The sequence below is a fragment of the Thermobia domestica genome, chromosome 9 (assembly GCF_964235325.1).
Source record: "Thermobia domestica chromosome 9, izTheDome1.hap1.1, whole genome shotgun sequence".
NCBI classification, from domain to species: Eukaryota; Metazoa; Arthropoda; class Insecta; order Zygentoma; family Lepismatidae; genus Thermobia; species Thermobia domestica.
The window spans coordinates 196,661,259-196,680,507 of record NC_137462.1 but is presented as its reverse complement, the minus strand read 5'-3'; the positions used below and the strand labels follow the sequence as shown (position 1 = coordinate 196,680,507).

Sequence of the window (19,249 nt, the reverse complement as noted above, 5' to 3'; positions counted from 1 at the left end):
CTGGGTCTTATGCTTCAGTGCATATGGATACATCCTAGCTTTTAGGGGCCTGTCATCTGTGACCTCGATGGTGTGTTCGTAGTTCTTAATGCATCCGGGCTTTTCGTCAAATATCTCTCTATGCTTGTAGAGCACTTCGTATAACTGTCTTTTCTCATCCCCAGTCAATTCGGTATACTTTTCGACATGCTCACGAATCTCTGATGGTGTAGCCTGGGTTCGAACTTTCTTCCACTCTTGGGGCGAGTATACTACATTCGCCAGTTCAGCGGTGGTTGGGAATCTTCCATCATCCAACCTCGTGCGCAGTGTTGTCGACTCCATCTGGCGACATTCTCCTGCATTAAGCAATTTCAGCTGAACGTTAGTATACGGTCCTCGACTCGACACGCACATACTACTTAGACCGGGATTATATAAATCTACCGTCTCGTCATCGAACTCCCAGGTTAATTTTCTTATTATCAATTCATCTTCTTCAATTTGAATATCTCGAAAAGAAACCTCTGTTCTGTGGGGATAGTTAAGCTGCAACATATTCTCTTCATAATTTAAAATCGCTCTACTTTCTGAAAAGAATTGTGAGCCCAAAATTAGATCTCTGTTCAGCCCTTTCACGATTATTCCAGTTGTGTAATAATCTCTACCATCGATCTCTATCTCCAACATCGCTTGTCCCAAAATCGAGGCTACTGATTTACCAAAAGCTGAAGTAACCCTAATATTGGTGGACTTAATGAAAGCTGGTGGGGGCTTGCGCTCCTTCACGCGTTCCCACAGAGACTGCGACAAAGCGCTGATGGTCGCTCCAGTGTCCAACAATGCCATTATCTTCTCCCCAAACAAAACAATTTCTACTTCCGGCAAAATAATTACATTATTTGAGGGTAAATTCCCAGTACTAGAGTCAAGGAGATCACGAAATATCGCGTTCGTCTCATCAAATTTCTTTCTATCCAAACTAATTCTTTTCCCATCTTTTAACAATAAACAAATTTCAGTTTGGCGAACGTCGGTATTTTCTTCATGGGCAAAGTGTTTTTTTACTAATTATTTCATCACACTTCTTACAATTATCAATCTCTACAATTTCTACATTATTTTCAACTTCCTTAACTGTTGTTTCACAGTTTTCGCTGTGTGTGTCACATAATATATTTCTATTACGCACGTCCTCAGAATTTAGATTTGCAAGCTCAGAATGAATATTCAGACAATACTCTTCCCTAACGCTTTTCTGAAGAGGTGCGAGGAAACCTCAGTTTCTCGCATTGTTCGGGCTGTTAGATCTCGAATGGCCACGAGACGGCTGAGATCTCGACTGCTGACCAGCCCTTTGCTCTTCTACATGCAGTTCATTGATCTCCTGCGCATAGTCACTTCTATTTCCTGTGTTGTTGTTGTAGTTCCGACCTACATTCCGGCCACGCCTCTGACCTCTACGACCACCGTTAGCTCCCCTAGACGCCCTGCTGTCTTGACGCTGCATACCGCTGCCGCGCTGTTGCCAACTTTCTCCTTCTCTCTCATTATTGTCAGCATTACGCGGTGTGCCTCTACTACCCCTCTGTTGATAAGGCCCATTATTCCTATGTTGCCTTCTGTTTACTCGTGAGGGATTACTCGGCCTATTGTTTCTCGGAGGAGGGGGTGACTGCCTTCTCTCCCCTTCTTCAACTGCCAACATGTTAATTCCCCTCCTGCTGTTACTACTCGGAGGCTGATACGTACTCTGGAGTTCACCAACGATTCCCAGTAACTCCTCAATAGTACGTGGCTTCGAGGATACAATGCAGCGGTAAATGGAAAATGGAAGCTGCCGTGGAAGGACTTTAAGTAAAACCTGTTGTGGTAAGGGTGGGTCCAATATGCTGTTCGTATGGAGCAGCTCGAGCAAATACTCTGTCGGTTTTTTGTTTCCCCGTGTCTCGAAACGAGATGTCAATATTGAAGCACGAAGGTTAGCTAGTTTCTCCTCGCTAAGGTAGGTCTCGCGAAATTGAGTAACTAGTTCTTGGTAAGTCCGGCACTTCACTGACGTCACCTGATACCATCTACGCGAGATGCCCTTAAAACACCTTGTGGTGAAGGCTAAACGTCGCTCTTCTGGTACGCCAGTGAGCTCAAAATAACTGTCTAATTCTAACAGGAAGTTATGCGTCTGAACCTCGGTCTCAGTACCATCAAACGTTGGAAGAGACAAATCTCGGTGGAGAAACCCTAAAGCTGACGCAATCTGGCACGGCTGTGGTCCTGAGTTCGTTGGGAAGGCAGTGTGTTCACTCGAGCTCTCCTGTCTCGAAATTTCCGACGTCTGTCTCGCGTTACTTGGACCGGCTACAGGAGACTCGGCTCTCGTATTCGAGACAGAGGCTGAGACATTCTCGTCACTACTTCTCTCCCTGACAGAATCACGCAACAGTTCTAACTGTTCTTCCCAGTGTAACTCGGCCCGTCTCAGCTTGGACTGCAGCTGGCCTACAGTGCTCTCCACACCATCTAGTCTGCCTGTCAAATTTCCAACATGTTCTCTTACGCCCTGCACTTGATTGTTTACTTCAGTGACGTTTTCACCTACTTTCTCTACTTCACTATTCAAATGGTTTACTTCGCGATCTACCTTCGCGAAGTCTGAACTAAGAGCTTCAGTCACTTCTTCAATCCTATTTCCCGCATTTATCTCTAACTGACGAACTCGTTCATCCGTCTCCTGAATCGAGTCCTTCAGCTCTTGACAGGACGCAGTGATTCTCGTGTCCAGGTTGCCCGCAGTAGAAGTAATCTTAGCCTCGAGTTCCTGGACATTTTGCATTAACTCTTGCCTAATACTAACTGTTATTTCCTTCTCTACAATTTCTAATCTTTCTAATAGTTTCTGGCTAGCCTGCTCCTGCCTCTGTTCCTGTTGCTCCAACTTCCTAGCTATCTCCTCTTGTCTTCGTTCCTGATTACCTAATTGGCCTGTAATTTCCTGCATTACTTTCTCCTGTTTCTTTTCCTGATTTTCTAGCTTCTCTGAAATTCCCTTTAACATTGTCATTAGTGACATGAGACAAGGTGGGTCGTGTTACCTGTGACTTGCGCGGAGGTACTCGGAACAGGTTCCCTTACATGCTCCGGATCAATGATCCTAACATCATTCTCAGTGTGTACAGCTACTGCTTCTACTTCCTGCCCTGGAGAAGTCTGGGCAGTGTCAACGCGATCTTCGGAATGTGATTCTAAATTTTCACCGAACTCTCCTAGCTGGTTAAAATTTTCACCCGCGAACTCTTCCATTTTTCTAGTTTGACTTCGCGTCAATACCATCAAAACACAAACAAAGATTTCGAAACTCTAAGTGTCCTAACTGCTCTAAATAATAGAATTGGATCCCCCTTCAAAATTATAAACAAATCAGATATATCTATAAATCACACACAAAAACAATAAATGCAAGAGAAAAAAACAACAAAATAAACACATTAAATTCTCTTGATGTCTCTGCGCGTCAAAACTGTAAATAAAATTAAACTGATCCGCGGAAGGCTTATATTGACGGCATGAACATTGTGGGTAATCCCTTTGGTTGCTTGTGGCTTCATTTAAAGCAATATCCATAGAAAGAAAAACAAAATGAAGTTACTTTTACACGCCACCAAGCTTCTTAGCAAAACAAAGATACAAAGGGGAATAAAATTTCACCTGGAGTGAACGGGCCCCACGCGCCGGGAATGCCACGTTTTGTGGGGTGCAGAGGAGGTATCTGAGGAGGAATATGAGAAGTGGGGGAAATGATTATAATTAATTAATATTAATAAGATGGCTGAAGGCCCAGACATAGATACCTCTTACACACCAACTAATAGGTAGAGCAAAAGAAAAAAAAATAATAATAAAAAAAATAAAATAATTTGCCAAATAAAAATAATATGTTAAATTTTGGTGAACATGAGACTCTGAATTTCAAGGATATGTAGTTTTAATTCCAGGTGAATTTCCAAACAGATTACCCACACAACATGAAAGTTGCTGGTTTTCATGCCTTATGGGCTTCGCATACTCCCAGCAGCTGAAAGAGAAACAGGATACATTTAACAATCTTTTGCACATACCTTGGTTCTCCTGGAGAAGTTCAAGAAAGACGAAAGAGATCCTGGTAGAAACCATTTAATTTTTTTTTAAAGCACACGGGAAACACACTGTACAAAATATCACTCACTAATGAATTTCTTTATACGATTAAAACAATTTTAAAGCGCTGAAATTTTTTTTACTCTCTTAAGGCCTTTTGTTTTCACCGGATATTGTTCGTGCACATAATCTTAGTGTTCTGTTACACTCGGGATCGTCGTCGTCGTATTCATCCTTGGTCCTTCCTGGAAGTCAGCATCCCTGGTAAGCACACCTCTTCCAATTGGCATGCTCTGTTGCTTGGAGTTCTCCTCTGGTCGACTCTTCACCGTCTCACTGGACCTACAGCAGCATGATGAGATGATCTCTGCTGGTCTCGAGAATCTTGCAGCCTCTGTTGCCGTCTCGCCGGAGTTTTCGAGGTGTCCGTATTAAATGGCCTGGCTGTTGACCAGCACTTGCATCCTGTTATAGCACAGACACTCGTAGCATCATGTTAGTGCGTTTATGACTTCGCCTATGCGGTTGGTAATGGCACAGTTAATTACCGCGGCTCACACACATGTTGCAACAATAAGAATAATAATAATAATAAAAAAACTTTCAATATGTAGATAAATGAAGATAAATACGAATATCTCTGTATTACTAGTTTGTCTAGCTAGCGAAGAGTTTACTAGCTAGAAGAAAAGAAAGTTTAATGTTTTTTTTTTTTTTTTTTTTTTTTTTTTTTTTTTTTTTTTTTTTTTTTTAGCAAGTGCTCGCGTCCAGAGCTGGTTTTGTATGAAAGTTTCAGAAAAGAAAACTGTATGAAACTTATAATATTGCTAATATTGTTTTGAGTTTGAAGTAACACATGTAAACATAATTCATGGTTAACAATTAATCAACAATTAATCAACTCTGTAAGATTGTCACAACACAAAACGCACTGTCCAAATGCACCACCACGATAAGCACTGTACAGCCGCTATATGCGTCCACAGAAAACTACCTTGTCGCTTCGCGTTTTGAAAACCAACTTCGAACTACCCTGTCTCTGCCCTGCCAATTGTTTTTATATTTTCCCATTTCAGGACAAAAATATAGGCTCGCGCCTCATATACCAAGTTTTCTTATGACGGGACAGGGGGACGTCAGGGGAATCAGAGAAGCGTGCTTAGCTACCCTCTGTGACCTACTTATTTCTTAAAAACACACTTTTTCACCTTTTAATTATCATTGTGATTTTCTGTAATGTTTAATCACGAAGTTGCTGCTATCACTTGAAAGTACAAACATGCAGCTTTCTACTCATACGTGTTAATTAATATTTTATATTAAATTTGAATGAAAAAGCACTGTATAAACATTTGAAACTTTTAAAAATGACTGTCCTCTCTCACCCTTTCTTGTGTCCATCCCAGGGAGACACCTGGTGAGTGACTTCGAAAGGTTCCCACCTGTATGAGAGGGGTGAGAGGGGTTCTTTAAGCACTGATTTTTCTTGTTTATAATGTATATCAGCACAAGACTTGTTGAAACTCATTACAAAATGACTCTATAAGTAAAAATATGCATATATTGAAAATACCAAGTGCTGTCATCTGATAGTTAATAAGTTACAAATGAAAAATTCTCTTTTCCATCATCTTGTTCCCCTGCAGGAAAGCGTCTGCTAGAACATGGCGGTATGGCTCTTACGTATCCTATTTCATTCACGTACTGTGGGAGCTACTACCTTTTTCAATATAAGCCTTTTATTTTACAATAATTAATGCTAAAACTAGCTACGACCTAATTTAGTAAACAAAAATCATAACGAATACATCAAGAGAACTTTAAACATATAAATAAAGAATTATGTGTGGAACATCCCTACACAAAGGGGGTGAAGACTGTTAACAGGAATAGCACCGAATCATAGCTTCTCAAGTATAGTTTGAAATTAGGTGCTCGCTGCGCCAGCAAGAGACGTCCGTTTGTATACAGACGCCTGCATACTAATATGTGCGACTTGTGGGCGTGGTTTGCAAAAGTCACACGTCTTTGTATTCTCTGTTTCGACATGTACATGCTAGGTTCCAGCTCCTTCAAGTAACAATAGATTTTTCGGGCACTCCGGCACCGAGCGGAAATGTTACTTCCTCACGTATAAAAGACTAAATATAAGAATCCATATCTTGACATATACTCCATGTGTCTAGTTATGTCTATAAACAGAAAAGTTAGATGGATACTATGCTTTACTGTCCTCTTCCAGACCACCTAGCTTTTGCGTTCACACAAAGACTCTGCTTTGAAACTATTTTTTTTTTTTTTTTTTTTTTTTTTTTTAACTCTACGTTCTTCCAGAGCGAGATACTGAAGCTTGGATTCTCTTCAAAATACATGATACATACGATTAATATTTAAATGAACACTGAATATACATAATTATATGCTTCACCTCACGATAAATAACATAATAATATATATAAACAAATTTAAATCTGATTAATGATTCCACACCTAATCCTTTATTTTAAAAATTAAATGTAAATATAACACGAAAATTTAAATATCCCATATGCAAATAGGGCAAAAAGTTGATATGTAAAATAGGTATATGTATGCACTGTACAAAAGCCATACTTTTCTGAGGACTGCAAATAAAGTAGAAGGGAAACAAACTGCAGCAAAGTTGTAAGTCACGGCAGAGCGTGTCAAATTGCGGATAATAGAAACTGAAATTAGAAGAATTTTAGGCAGCCATACCTTTACAATTGTAACGAATAAAATAAGGACGCAAGGGGGCAAGTGAGCAATTAACGTTCGTTTTCATAATTAAGAAGTTCCCAGATAGAATTCCAATGCGGACTTGTATGAATGCGTTCCTTTCTTTCTTTCTTTCTTTCTTCTATCTCACCAGGTGACTGCCAGGAGGATGATGTTAGATAATGACCCTTGTGCCACCCCATCGCCAATATTTCGAGTGTAAAATGGTATCGTAATATTTGGAAGTGACTTAGTAAATAAAGTTAACAAGTAATTCTATACTGATAGTGAAGCGTCAGGAAAAGAAAGAAACACTTACTGTTAAGTCACACAAGCACAATCCGTCAAATACTGGTTCTGTTTCAGGAGCTACTGTAGTTGTGGAGGTGACAGGAGTAGTGGTTGTTTCTAACTGTACGGTAGTTGTTTTTGCTTGCGTAGTCGATGTTTCTGCTTGCGTAGTCGTTGTTCTTGCTTGCGCAGTCGATGTTTCTGCTTGCGTAGTCGTTGTTCTTGCTTGCGCAGTCGATGTTTCTGCTTGCGTAGTCGTTGATTTTGCTGCCGTAGTCGTTGTTCTTGCTTGCGCAGTCGATGTTTCTGCTTGTGCAGTCGTTGTTACTTCTAGTGTAGTCGTTGTTCTTGCTTGCGCAGTCGAGGTTTCTGCTTGTGCAGTCGTTGTTACTTCTAGTGTAGTCGTTGTACTTGTTTGTGTGATCGTTGTTTCTGCTTGTGTGGTGGTTGCTTCTGCTGATGTGGTTATTGTCGGAGAAATCACTGTTACACAAACTGAACTTGCAGGTAAATTAATTTCACTACCATTCACTACTTCTCCCTCTCTTAGTTGATCTGTTTTACATTCAGTGTTAGTTGTTTCTTGAGAACCAGTTGCTTGTGCCGAACTTTGTGAAAAAGTAACAAAGCACAATAGGTATATTGTAAAGGCCAACATCTTAGTTGACAAAAAATCAATTATTGTATGTAAACTCCAGCAATGGGATGTCTCACAAACCACTAACACTCGACACCATATTTGTCAAAATTGCGAAGAATAATCCCCAGTTCCAAATGAACTACTCCCATTGTTTCTGTTTGAAGTCTGTAGCGATCGTTTCCAGAATACACAAGATCTGGGTTGCGAAGTTGAGGTCCACCACCCAAAAAGAACTGAGTAATTCTATCACGCAATGAACCTGAAACGAAATAATTCAGTAAAGCTGGAGATGAGTGCATATATTCTCGTGTACTTATTTTACTTATTATAAAATAAAGAAAAATACTCTAATCGCACGTAATTTAATATAAAATAATTTATAGCTTCTTATTAAGTACAGTCGTATGTTTTTACCATACTGCTGGGCTGTGATTTTTAACACAGAGGCAATAACTCTGCTTCCAAAGTTTCTGCGTCTTTTCTTTTTCTTTTCCGAATTAGAAAGAGAAATTAGCTTTGCTTTATTCGAGTTTGAATAATCTTTTTGTGAAGTGATGCAGCGGCTGTAAGTGTTGAACGATTTTTTTTTTTTTTTTATTATTTATTGATAAGTTGAATGTAAACCCCGTTGCACCTTATCGAAATATGTGCCCCATGGACCGTTCTAGAATAGCATTTAAAATAATCATAAGAGGACGAACAGGATAGGTGCAAAGATGGAGGTACGATACGCGCAAATTTTTCAGATAAGAACTGTTGCAATGATGAATGAAATGTTTTGGGATGAATTTGAACTCCCTCATAGCTAAAGGGTTAATGATGTGGGAGACCCGGATTCGAATCTCGGTAAGAAGTCATATAGCTCGAATTCGGATCTCACATTAAGCTAAAAGACAGACTGGGAGCTGGAGAGGAACATCGGAAACGAATTCTTTGTTTGAACTGATACCCTTCGAATCAAAAACTGTAACTAGCATAGTCTTCGTTTTCGATGTCTACTTGAGATCATCGGTAAGGTTATGTGTAGTGTTTCTACTCGACACCTTTTGGTTTGGCTACGTATTAATAGCTTCATGCTTCATTTGCTACAGTGATGAGATGTACTACAGGATCATTCCAAGCAGTTTCACAAAATCAGAGCAAATCTCACAGAACAGTATGCTCACATTTTTTTAAAATTCACACTATCCTTAAAAATATCGCAGACAATAATTCTAATAAACTTGTTAAGAGAAAACATATGTATGTGATGAGTATTTTATATATATATATATATATATATATATATATATATATATATATATGTGTGTGTGTGTGTGTGTGTGTGTGTGTATTATGTATGTATGTTGATGCTGGTTTACCAAAACCAGGAGTTTTTGACGAACTAATCGATGGATCACCAAATCGGATCAAGATAAAGAGGATCAAAAGTTAGGAATCGAGTTCGTTGATGGAAGCGATATCCAAACCGGAAGTGGTAGAAGTACACCATTTCCGGTTTTAACGTTGATCGGTATATAGTAAAAACGGTAATATATAGCGAGAAGCGGTTTTCTGCAATCAATTAAGCGTACAAAGAGTATATTTCATCTCCACTCTAATCTCTACTGCAACTGGAAGTTACCACTTTTGGTTCCAATATTAATTTGAGAAAATATCACGTCATACAACCAAACTTCTTCTCGTGGTATACATGTGACACTGAAACTTGTTTAACTAGCTATAAGACAATATATTGTTATTAGACAAAATGAAAAACTGTTTGTCTATATACAAAAATGAAACTTTTTCAAGGGGATCAAAGGAAAATGACTTCATTCCTCATTAGTTTTAAATATAATATTATTCGTACTACAAACAAGGTAATATAAGTACAAAAATGCTTCACAACTATTCATTATTTAAATGAAAATCACTAACGAAGATATGCCGACAAATTACTCGACATTCAATTAAAATAAATAGTAGAAAGCTCCACCTACCTACGGGCCTCCAGGTCACGCAATCCAGCTTGTGCATTCCTGGTGAGACAGGGATATGACAAAACCCATATCCGTATACCTCATTCCGACCATGCTGATCCTGATGGTAGACTTGAAGATGTAACTTTGGCCACCCTGTAAAACACACACGAAAACTTTGTCAATAAGTTTCTGATAAAAAAATACTCAGGTTCGCAGCACACAGCGTTACAAGTACCCAAGACTATCGGTATCTAGACAGTTTGAGCTTAGGGAAACAGCTATCATGGACTTATATCTCCGCTCACAAGCACTAGTTGTTGCGCTCGAGCTTTCAGCTCGTTCGGTACACTATAGGTTAAAATTTTGCATAATTAAAAGCTCTAATTATTTATATTTATTATTTTTATTTATTTATTTTGAGTTGGCCCACTAACCAGCATGTGGTTACACACATATTAATGCTAAAATCTAAATGATTAGGCCCCTTGTCCTAATTATAAACAAAGCACGTTCGTGTTCAGTATTCTCAGTATCTATTTTGAGATAATTCAATTCTTCTTCAGTATTCTCAGTATCTATTTTGAGATAATTAAATTCGTGTTCAGCATTCTCAGTATCTATTTTGAAATAATTAAATTCGTGTTCGGTATTTTCAGTATCTATTTAGAGCTAATTAAATTCTTATTCAGTATTATTAGTATCTATTTTGAGATAATTAAATTCGTGTTCAGCATTCTCAATATTTATTTTAAGATCAATTAAATTCGTGTTCAGTATTCTCAGTATTGATTTTAAGATCAATTAAATTCGTGTTTAATATTCTCTATCTATTTTGAGATAATTAAATTTGTATTCAGTATTCTCAGTATCTATTTTGAGATAATTCAATTCTTCTTCAGTATTCTCAGTATCTATTTTGAGATAATTCAATTCTTCTTCAGTATTCTCAGTATCTATTTTGAGATAACTAAATTCGTATTCAGTATTCTCAGTATCTGTTTTCAGATAATTAAATTCTCTTCAGTATTCTCAGTATCTATTTTGAGATAACTAAATTTGTGTTCAGTATTCTCAGTATCTATTTTGAGATAATTAAATTAAGACACACAGTTTTTAGATTGAGTTAATTAATTACATCGGCAAATTGTCTGCACGCTAGGGTAGCGTCAAACATTGCATGTGATAGAGCAGGTAGCGACATCTATTAGCGTAATTCTTTACTATTAGAAATTAGTGTGACGCACTTCGACATTTGTCTTTTATAAATAGGATATGCAAACACTGTCTTTCAGATTTGCGTACATTAAACATAGCGTTTTCCGTATTTTTATATGTACCTCATAAAAATTACTTTCTCAAGTGAATACAAAATTTATTAAACTTGACCAAAATAGAAAACGAATTGATGGTTGGAGGAGCACGTGTTACGCTGTACCACTTTGTACGTACTGCTGTGGCATATTTTCACCTAAGACATAATTAACCTCTAATAAAAAATGAAAACGTTAACTTTTTGTTTATATATTTACACTCATATGTAATCAAAATCGGTCGCCGAGTGGTAGATTGTTCTCCTCTATAGCGATGGGTTCCTGGTTGCCCCACGCCATGTGTGCTTTTGATAGACTACTTTGTGTCCGTGAGGTTCTCTCGTTTCCTTCCACATTCTCATTTCACAAACTCTTTCATAATCATTCAGTTCCATTAACCATCTGATCTCCTTTACCTTACAGAGCATAATTACGGACATAAAATAGAAAATTTTGTTTCTTTCGGAACTCAGTGGACGAATCCGTAAGAAAAACGAATTTGGGACAACAGACTTGAGTATGAATTTCTGTACATGAAGAAATGTGGTTTTCTTAATGTATTTGTTGATACCATTATAAATTTACCACTTTAATCTACTAAAGAGAACAGAAAATGATTTTATTTTACCTTGAACTCCTTTGGTTGCAAAATGAATGTCTATAGGATGACACCAATATGCAATATCTTCATACTGAGGATTATCTATTTGTGTCTGACCTTCCTTCAAGCCTGCTATTACTTTCCAACCTCCTCCTAATAAAAATACATAAATTAATTACAAAATTAATAAAAGAAATAACACTATAGCACCTTAAAAATATTAACTCTATGTATTTATACGAAAAATTTAGTATCATTCAAAATGATTAAGCATCGTTATGTATTAGAAAACAAGCATGGGAAAAATGACAATTGGTCATTGAAAGTTATGTCGATTTGGGTGTTTATGTGAGCACAATTTTAATTCTTAGTAACTAGTATTCTACTTTCTTTTATACTTATATTAACCATTTCAATCATTAGCAAAGATTTAATTTATTACAGAGAAGCATTCACTACATATACATTTCATTGATTTCATATTATGAAAACAGAGTCGAAAAAAAAAAAAAGTTAATAATTTGTGCACATTCCCATTTGAAGTACTCTACAAAATAAACTGGCAATGTCTAGTACTAGTGTGGAAAGTTCACAAGTGTCATTAACATAATCTGTAAAATTTGGATGTAGGAAGAAATATTATGGATTGAGTGAAATAAAAAAATTTAATCTTCAACTTATGTTCTTCTTCTTCAAGTCTCATTACGTTCCTAGTATACTAGAATGCAGAGTAAAAGAAAGTATGTCTCAAATTTTGATTTTTAAGGAATGTTAAACAGATACAAATTAGTCAACTCACTTTCCTTAGACCAAATACGTTCTTATAGAGAAATGAAATAAAACATAGTTGAAACAAATGACGCAGAGAAGTAATGTTTCTTTAATTATCATTAATCAGCTACATAAGATACAGGTTGTAATGTTCATGAGGAAGAACATTTACGCACAACAGAAATTTTGTGGGGGGCTAACAGAAATAAGAAAAATTAATGCTAGCCTGAAGATAATCAATGGGATCTATTTAAACAGAGAATGTTAGTTAGCTCAAATTATATGTGCCGGAAAGGCAATAAATTTTTTACCGAAACGTTCACAATTATATAATTCTGGGTACTCTTCGAATAAATACTTTTCAATGAGAGCGCTTCAGTTTGAAAAGTCTCTTTTCCCAAAGTAGATGATTTATCTTAAGTTCATTTTATTCCTGATTTATATCCCTGACTGTCCATTCTATTTATTTTTATCAGTTTTGAAATCAACAGATTTATATTGTATGAAATATTTAGTGCAAAGACTACGCCATTGCGGAAAACAATTCTATCAGAGCTAATCACAAGCAAGATTTTTGGGACGAATTTCAGTTCTTACTTATATTGTTTGGTACACGTTCTAACTAATGGATTAACTTCTTTCAGTTTTTGACAATAATCAGGCAAATTATAGCAAAAATTCAGAGTAAAAATTGTGGGACTGAGTCGAGAACCGGACTATCTTGACTTACTTTTCGCTTAATTCCTCTCATTTCTCATATTATAAATTATTAAGAGTTGCTGTTCTTTACAATAATGCTTATTTATGGGAGCATGTACATATAATCCCTTTCAGAAAGAAATGTAAGAAAACGGCTAATACTTAAAAAAAAAAAAAAAAAATCTAGGAAGCGCTTTCAGAAAAATTTATTTCCATCTTCAGCCTAGAAACAATTCGAAGATGATTTCAAAATCGTAGGCTGAAGATAATAATACGTTTTTTCTGAAAGCGCTTCCTAGAGGAATACCTTTTTTGCGGGAGTACTAGCTTTTGCTTACATTTCTTTCTAAATATTATCACCGCTCGCAATAGTGTGATATACAATCCCTTTCATTTTTGTACAGTGTGATTAATTATGATATAATGCCTCACACATGGCTGAAATGTATACTAACCAGCATGAATTCCCCACTTGCAGAACAATGTTTGTCTCGGAAAACCACTAGCACCAATCAACTGGCCAATTATATGAACTTCAGCCATTAGTCTTTAAGTCATCTCTTCGTCGAAATCTGCAAAGATACTACAAATTAGAGTGATGATTTACTACTAGTCACAGAATCCTAAACTGCACAAATTTTGGACACGAGTGTACATGGTGTTTTCGAAAAGTAACGAGACTAAGAGCACTGTGCACGAACAGACAACGCTGCTGCCTGCAACTTTACACGGCACTTAAGTGAACCCTTGCCGTTAACTCAGTACAAGTTTGAACTTGCACCAGTTGCATACACGATTGTTGAGAGTCAGGAGTGAAGTTGTGTTTCTGAGGTGCATTAAAAAACGGACCGGTAATGGAGTTTCAGTATCGTTGTACTATCAAATTTTGTGTAAAGCTTGGCTAATCCCCTACTGTGACTTATCAAGAGTTAAAAAGGTCTTACGGAAAACGAAGCTCGTGCAGGAAAACCTTTAACCTCGAAAACGTATGACGATGTAGATAGAGTGAAATCTCTTGTGAGATCAGAGCATCAATTGATGTTGAAAATGACCAGTAGTGAGTTAAATTTGAATGTGTTTACTGTCTACCAAATTTTAACACCAGAAAAATATGCAGTCTTGATGTTCTGGACCGGCTCGAGAGGAAGCCGGAATTCTTCAGTTGCGTTATTAAAGGTGATGAAACATGTGTTTCTGACTCTATCTCAAGACAAAACGCCAAAGTCGTGAGTTGCACTGCAAACTCTCCGCGTTCCAAGAAAGGGAGATTGAGCAAATACAAAATCAAATCTCTCTCTTATCTACTTTTTTTTTTTTTTTTTTTTTTGTTTGTTTTTAAAGAGAGAGAGTAGGGGGATTTCCCACAAGTTTTGTACCACCATGGGCTATTTCTCGAAACTAGTTTACCTGCAATACTAATGTAATGTGAAACTTTGCAAAATCAAATATTTTACAGTTGTATATATAATCAAATCATGACAAACTAGTTATGTGTATTAGTATTTACATATAACTACTATTATTTTTCTAGTATCTGTACTTCACGATGTTTTACGACTTGTAAAAATACTACAAGACTAATAGTCTCGAAAAGTGTTTTTTTTTTTTTTTTTTTTTTTTTGAAAGACTCAAAAAGAGGGCAGCCGGTATGCGAGCACACATTGTACGCACTTACACGACGGCACCCACCATGTCATAGGGCAGTTTCCATCAATGATGTTTTAGAGAAAAAAAATCTTGGCAGCTTCCACCCTCTCCTTGGGCTGTTTATATACATTACACTTGTCCCTTGTTTTTGAACCATTTCCCATATTATACGATGTATTTAAGCCAAAATTATTTCCATATAGACATCAGACGCTACCTAATATCTTTACGAGATCCAACAGTAGAACCAGAACCTTGACTTTTTTTTAATTTTTATTTTATTTATTTATTTTACGTATTAGGCTTATATTTCACCTGTTGATCCATACAGCAACTGCACCTTCTACGCCTTCTTGCAAAACCACAAAAACGTTAGTTATGCGGCTACCCTACTTGTAAATGTTGAAAAAAAATGACCACCAGAGGCCATACGTTAATCTATGAAAATGGATGGCATTTAATATCTCCCATCGACGGCTCTGGAGCCGGTACTACCGTAATCACTAGCAATTGTGTTAAAGTCACTATCAAGTAATTTGGGGGAGAAACTAAATGGTGCTGGTCAAATTTTACAGGTAAAATTCAATACGCTGCATGAAGACATATTTATAAGTAACAAATTTCCGCAGGTGACACAATTACATACAAAGTAATATAGCTGAATTTTAGATTTACAAGTGTAGGGCTACATGTGCATAATTATTACAAACACTATACATATTATAAAATAAGTAACTGCATATGAAATATGACTGTATTAGATGCTATGGGTTCACTCGAGCAGACGGCTCTACCAAAGACAAAATTTATAGGTAAAATACGATGTCAAACACTTTTCGCAAAAGAAGAGGAGTGTGAATATAAGTAATTTCAGTCAGTGGATATCATATTGAAATATATTTTGAATGGTAGTGAACGTATTCTAAGTGTAACTATTTACTGAAGCGGAAGAATACAAGAAAGCGAAGAAGGTGGAAGTAAACGGCGGGAATGTTCTGTTCGTGTGAGCAATGGATGTAATTTGTAATATACGGTTCTATTACAGAGAATTGTGAGAAAAAGAGCGTAATATTATAAAGTTTTTGTAGCGTCATAGCATGTTGAGACGTAAAATAAACTGTGCAAAGTGTGGAAAAGAAGTGAAAATTCACAAGAGAGGCAATACATACACTTTTTACTGTCGTAAAGATAAGAAAGGAAGACAGTGTAACACACATGTATCAGCTGTAAAAGGTATTTTTTTTTTTTTTTAAAGAATTGAAGTTAACAGTAGAGAAAATATTGGCATTTATAATACATTAGTGCATTTTGCCATATCCAAGATATGAAATAGTAGAAAATGAACTGAATATAACTTCATCATCTGTTATTGACTGGAGCACGTATTGTAGGGCAGTGTGTGTGGACTGGGCATTTCGAAATTCGCAGGTAATAGGTGGTCACGGAAAAGTAGTGGAGATAGACAAGGCAAAGTTTGGAAAAAGAAAATTTAAGAGAGGTAGGCGCGTGGAAGGACAGTGAGTGTTTGGTGCTGAGACACGATAAACTAAATTCTTCTTGGTTCCTGTAGAGAGTCGAACGAAGGAATCATAACTGTCTGTGATAAAGCAGAAAATAAAACCTGGTACGACAATAGTTTCTGATTGTTGGAAAGCATACGATTGCCTTAATGATGAATTCATCCACGAGTCATTCATTCTGTGGAATTTGTGTCAACAGTAGCAAGTGGTGAGTCTCATCAAAAGAACGTACTGTTGATGGGACAGAACCAAGTTTCAGTACATACACAGTGTATAGAATCAAAGTGGAGGAATGTTCGTTACTCAATCCCACCGTTAGGATAAAATTAAGATCATTCTGAAGGTTACTTATCCGAATATGTGTTCAAGTAACATACAGCAAAGTCGACAGTTGTCCACGAATTTCTCCTCGCAGCGGGCCATTTGTACCCGGGAAAGCAGTGAAGCCATTTTCAAAGTAGGAATTTTATGTATTTTTCCACTATCCTCGCTTATGCGTATGTCCCCCGTCGCTGACGCGCCTTCTCCCTACGGACGCACCCCCTTGCTCCGCTCGCCCCCCCCTGCTGCGCTCCTGCCCAAGCTCGGTTAAATAGCATTCATGCTTTTAGTGGCCACCTAGCACAAATTGGTTCGTGGTTTATGCATTAGAAGCACGCGGAAAATTCAATAAATGTGTGAAAATTTGGTAGAGACGTTTGCCCGAGTAATGTCAATGCTACTTTCAACCGGCGGTGTATTTCTGCACAGTGTACAAAAACTGTATTTTGTTTACAAGGGGTTAACTTTTGCAGATGACGGCCCGAAATACAAAATTTACGCAAAAATAAACATAATTCGACGAAATGTCAGCGTGAGAATAAGAAAATAGTGAAAGATGGCATTTAGAATCTCCCTCAACTCGTTTTATAACTCCAGAATCGAGTACCTTGTTTTTGTTTAAATTGTAATAAAGGTACAAAACGAGCCCTGCGAGGCTTCTAACCCCCTACGCTAGCTTAGTTATATTTTGTGAGTAACATTGGAGATCTTATATGTTTAATATTGGGGAAGAAACCAAAAGATTCTCAAAGTGAATGATCATCCTTAAAGAAAGAACAAATAAATAGTAATACAACGTTCAAGTGGCTCATGTGCCTTTTATACAGGGCAGCCATCTGCGGCAGTTTAGCACATTCGACTACTGTTGCTTACGCTTTTACACGTAGTTTTTATGCCATACATACGGACGCCGTACTTATACGCAAATCATTAAAAACATTGTAAGGTTTGAACAATTATTTCTGGTAGCCCCCTTGAATTTTATCTACGCCAAGTGAGATATTTTCATGTCGGCCAGCGCAAATTATCTAGGGGACAATAAAAAGGAAATCAGTGAAAGAATTATGATTGGGTAAACTTTGTAATACACGCTCCAGCTGCGCATCAATAAGGAGGACCGCTTTAAAAGGGTATAAGTAGAGTAGGACAGATTAGAGTAAGATAGGGGTAGGAACGGGTAAGCTTTAGGTTACGTAAGTTTTGACCCATTTTCATAAAATTAAAGAGTGTAATATCTTGTTTCTGAGTGTATATACCAGCTAGAGCGGGCATTGTAAAGTTAATCGATAATAAAAATTCGGTTACAAAATAAAAAACACAATTTCCCTACTATACAAAACGTACCGGCACTAAGACCTCATGTGTTCATGCATGTTTTTCTCATTCTCAAAATTACACTCAAATTATAACAAAATTATTGTAGTATATTTTTTTCAGATTTATGTATGAATTAACACATCGTTTTACAAGATGCAAACACGTAACAAAAGTAAAATTCCCAAAGCACAAACATACCTTACGCCACACAACAAGGTTGCCAGGTGTACATACTAATAATTACAAAAAAATAACTATAGCACACTATCATGATGAAAAATTTAAGACTTTACTGTTTGATTGGTTTAACAGTAATACTTGCAAAGTGTATAAAACTACACCTTGTGTATTATGTACTAATATTAAGAGAAAAAACTGTCCACGCGCTTTATGAATTATCTTATTTCTTTTCTTTTGAAAGAAGAGAAGGTACTAGTATACATAAGAACGTCGTGATCTGCGTTTCTTCTGTGTTCTATTGGGGACGCGGCAGAAGTCCTAAAAGGCAGAAGTCCTAAACGGCATTAGACCTAAAATGCACAAGTCCTAAAAATTATTTCGCGGCACAAGTCCTAAATGGCAGAAGTCCTAAAAGGCAGAAGTCCTAAAAGGCACAAGTCCTAAAAATCATATCGCGGCAGAAGTCCTAAAGTGCAGAAGTCCTAAAAATCTCTTGTGGCGCTACCATCGCGTCCGTAAGAAGAATACTGTCAATCTGTTAGTCAAAGTTTTAGATATACTGTTTCATATTACAGAGCCTTAGTTCTTTTACAAGTTATTTGTATAAATACATATTGTATCGTTCTGAAATAATAAATAAATAAATAAATGAAGCCTATTGTCCTTTCTTACTCTTTCCATGATATATTTGTATGTTGACAAAATTTTAACTTTCTACCAAATGTGATTCCCAGATCTTTCATAATGTCTGTTTTTCTCTATTTCCATATCATTGACTTCATATTAGTAACATAATATTGTGTTTTAGTTATGTACGTCATAAATTTTGCTTTCCTTGTGTTGTTTTGAAGTAAATTATTTTTACACATATATTTCTTGTACAGAAGTCTTTCTGTAGCAAATAATTGTCATACTCGTAATTAACTACTCCTGGGATACGGCTGTTTCGGTGTAGGACGTTTTGGTGCAGGGCGTTTCGGTGTACGGATTGCTCGGTGTACGGACGTTTAGGTGTGAGGCTGGTTCGGTGTAAAAGTTCTAATGTTTACACCGAAACGTCCACTCTTAAAAATGAAAATTATTCGTTAGGGAGAAATAAATTCACGAATTAGAATATATAAATTAATAAATAAAATAAA

General features: G+C 36.8%; 1 protein-coding gene across 1 annotated transcript in view; it reads right to left on the bottom strand.

Moving 5' to 3' along the window:
- The window catches only part of LOC145660527 (tectonic-1-like), a 34,930-nt gene extending 16,627 nt beyond the window's left edge, over positions 1-18,303 (bottom strand). Inside the window, 6 exon segments of the mRNA XM_081725706.1 lie at positions 7,169-7,861; positions 7,864-8,039; positions 9,763-9,897; positions 11,683-11,808; positions 13,581-13,697; positions 18,129-18,303. Of these exon segments, the coding sequence (XP_081581832.1) occupies positions 7,169-7,861; positions 7,864-8,039; positions 9,763-9,897; positions 11,683-11,808; positions 13,581-13,668 (1,218 nt within the window). The 5' untranslated portion in view covers positions 13,669-13,697; positions 18,129-18,303.
- Positions 18,304-19,249: the final 946 nt, after the last annotated feature.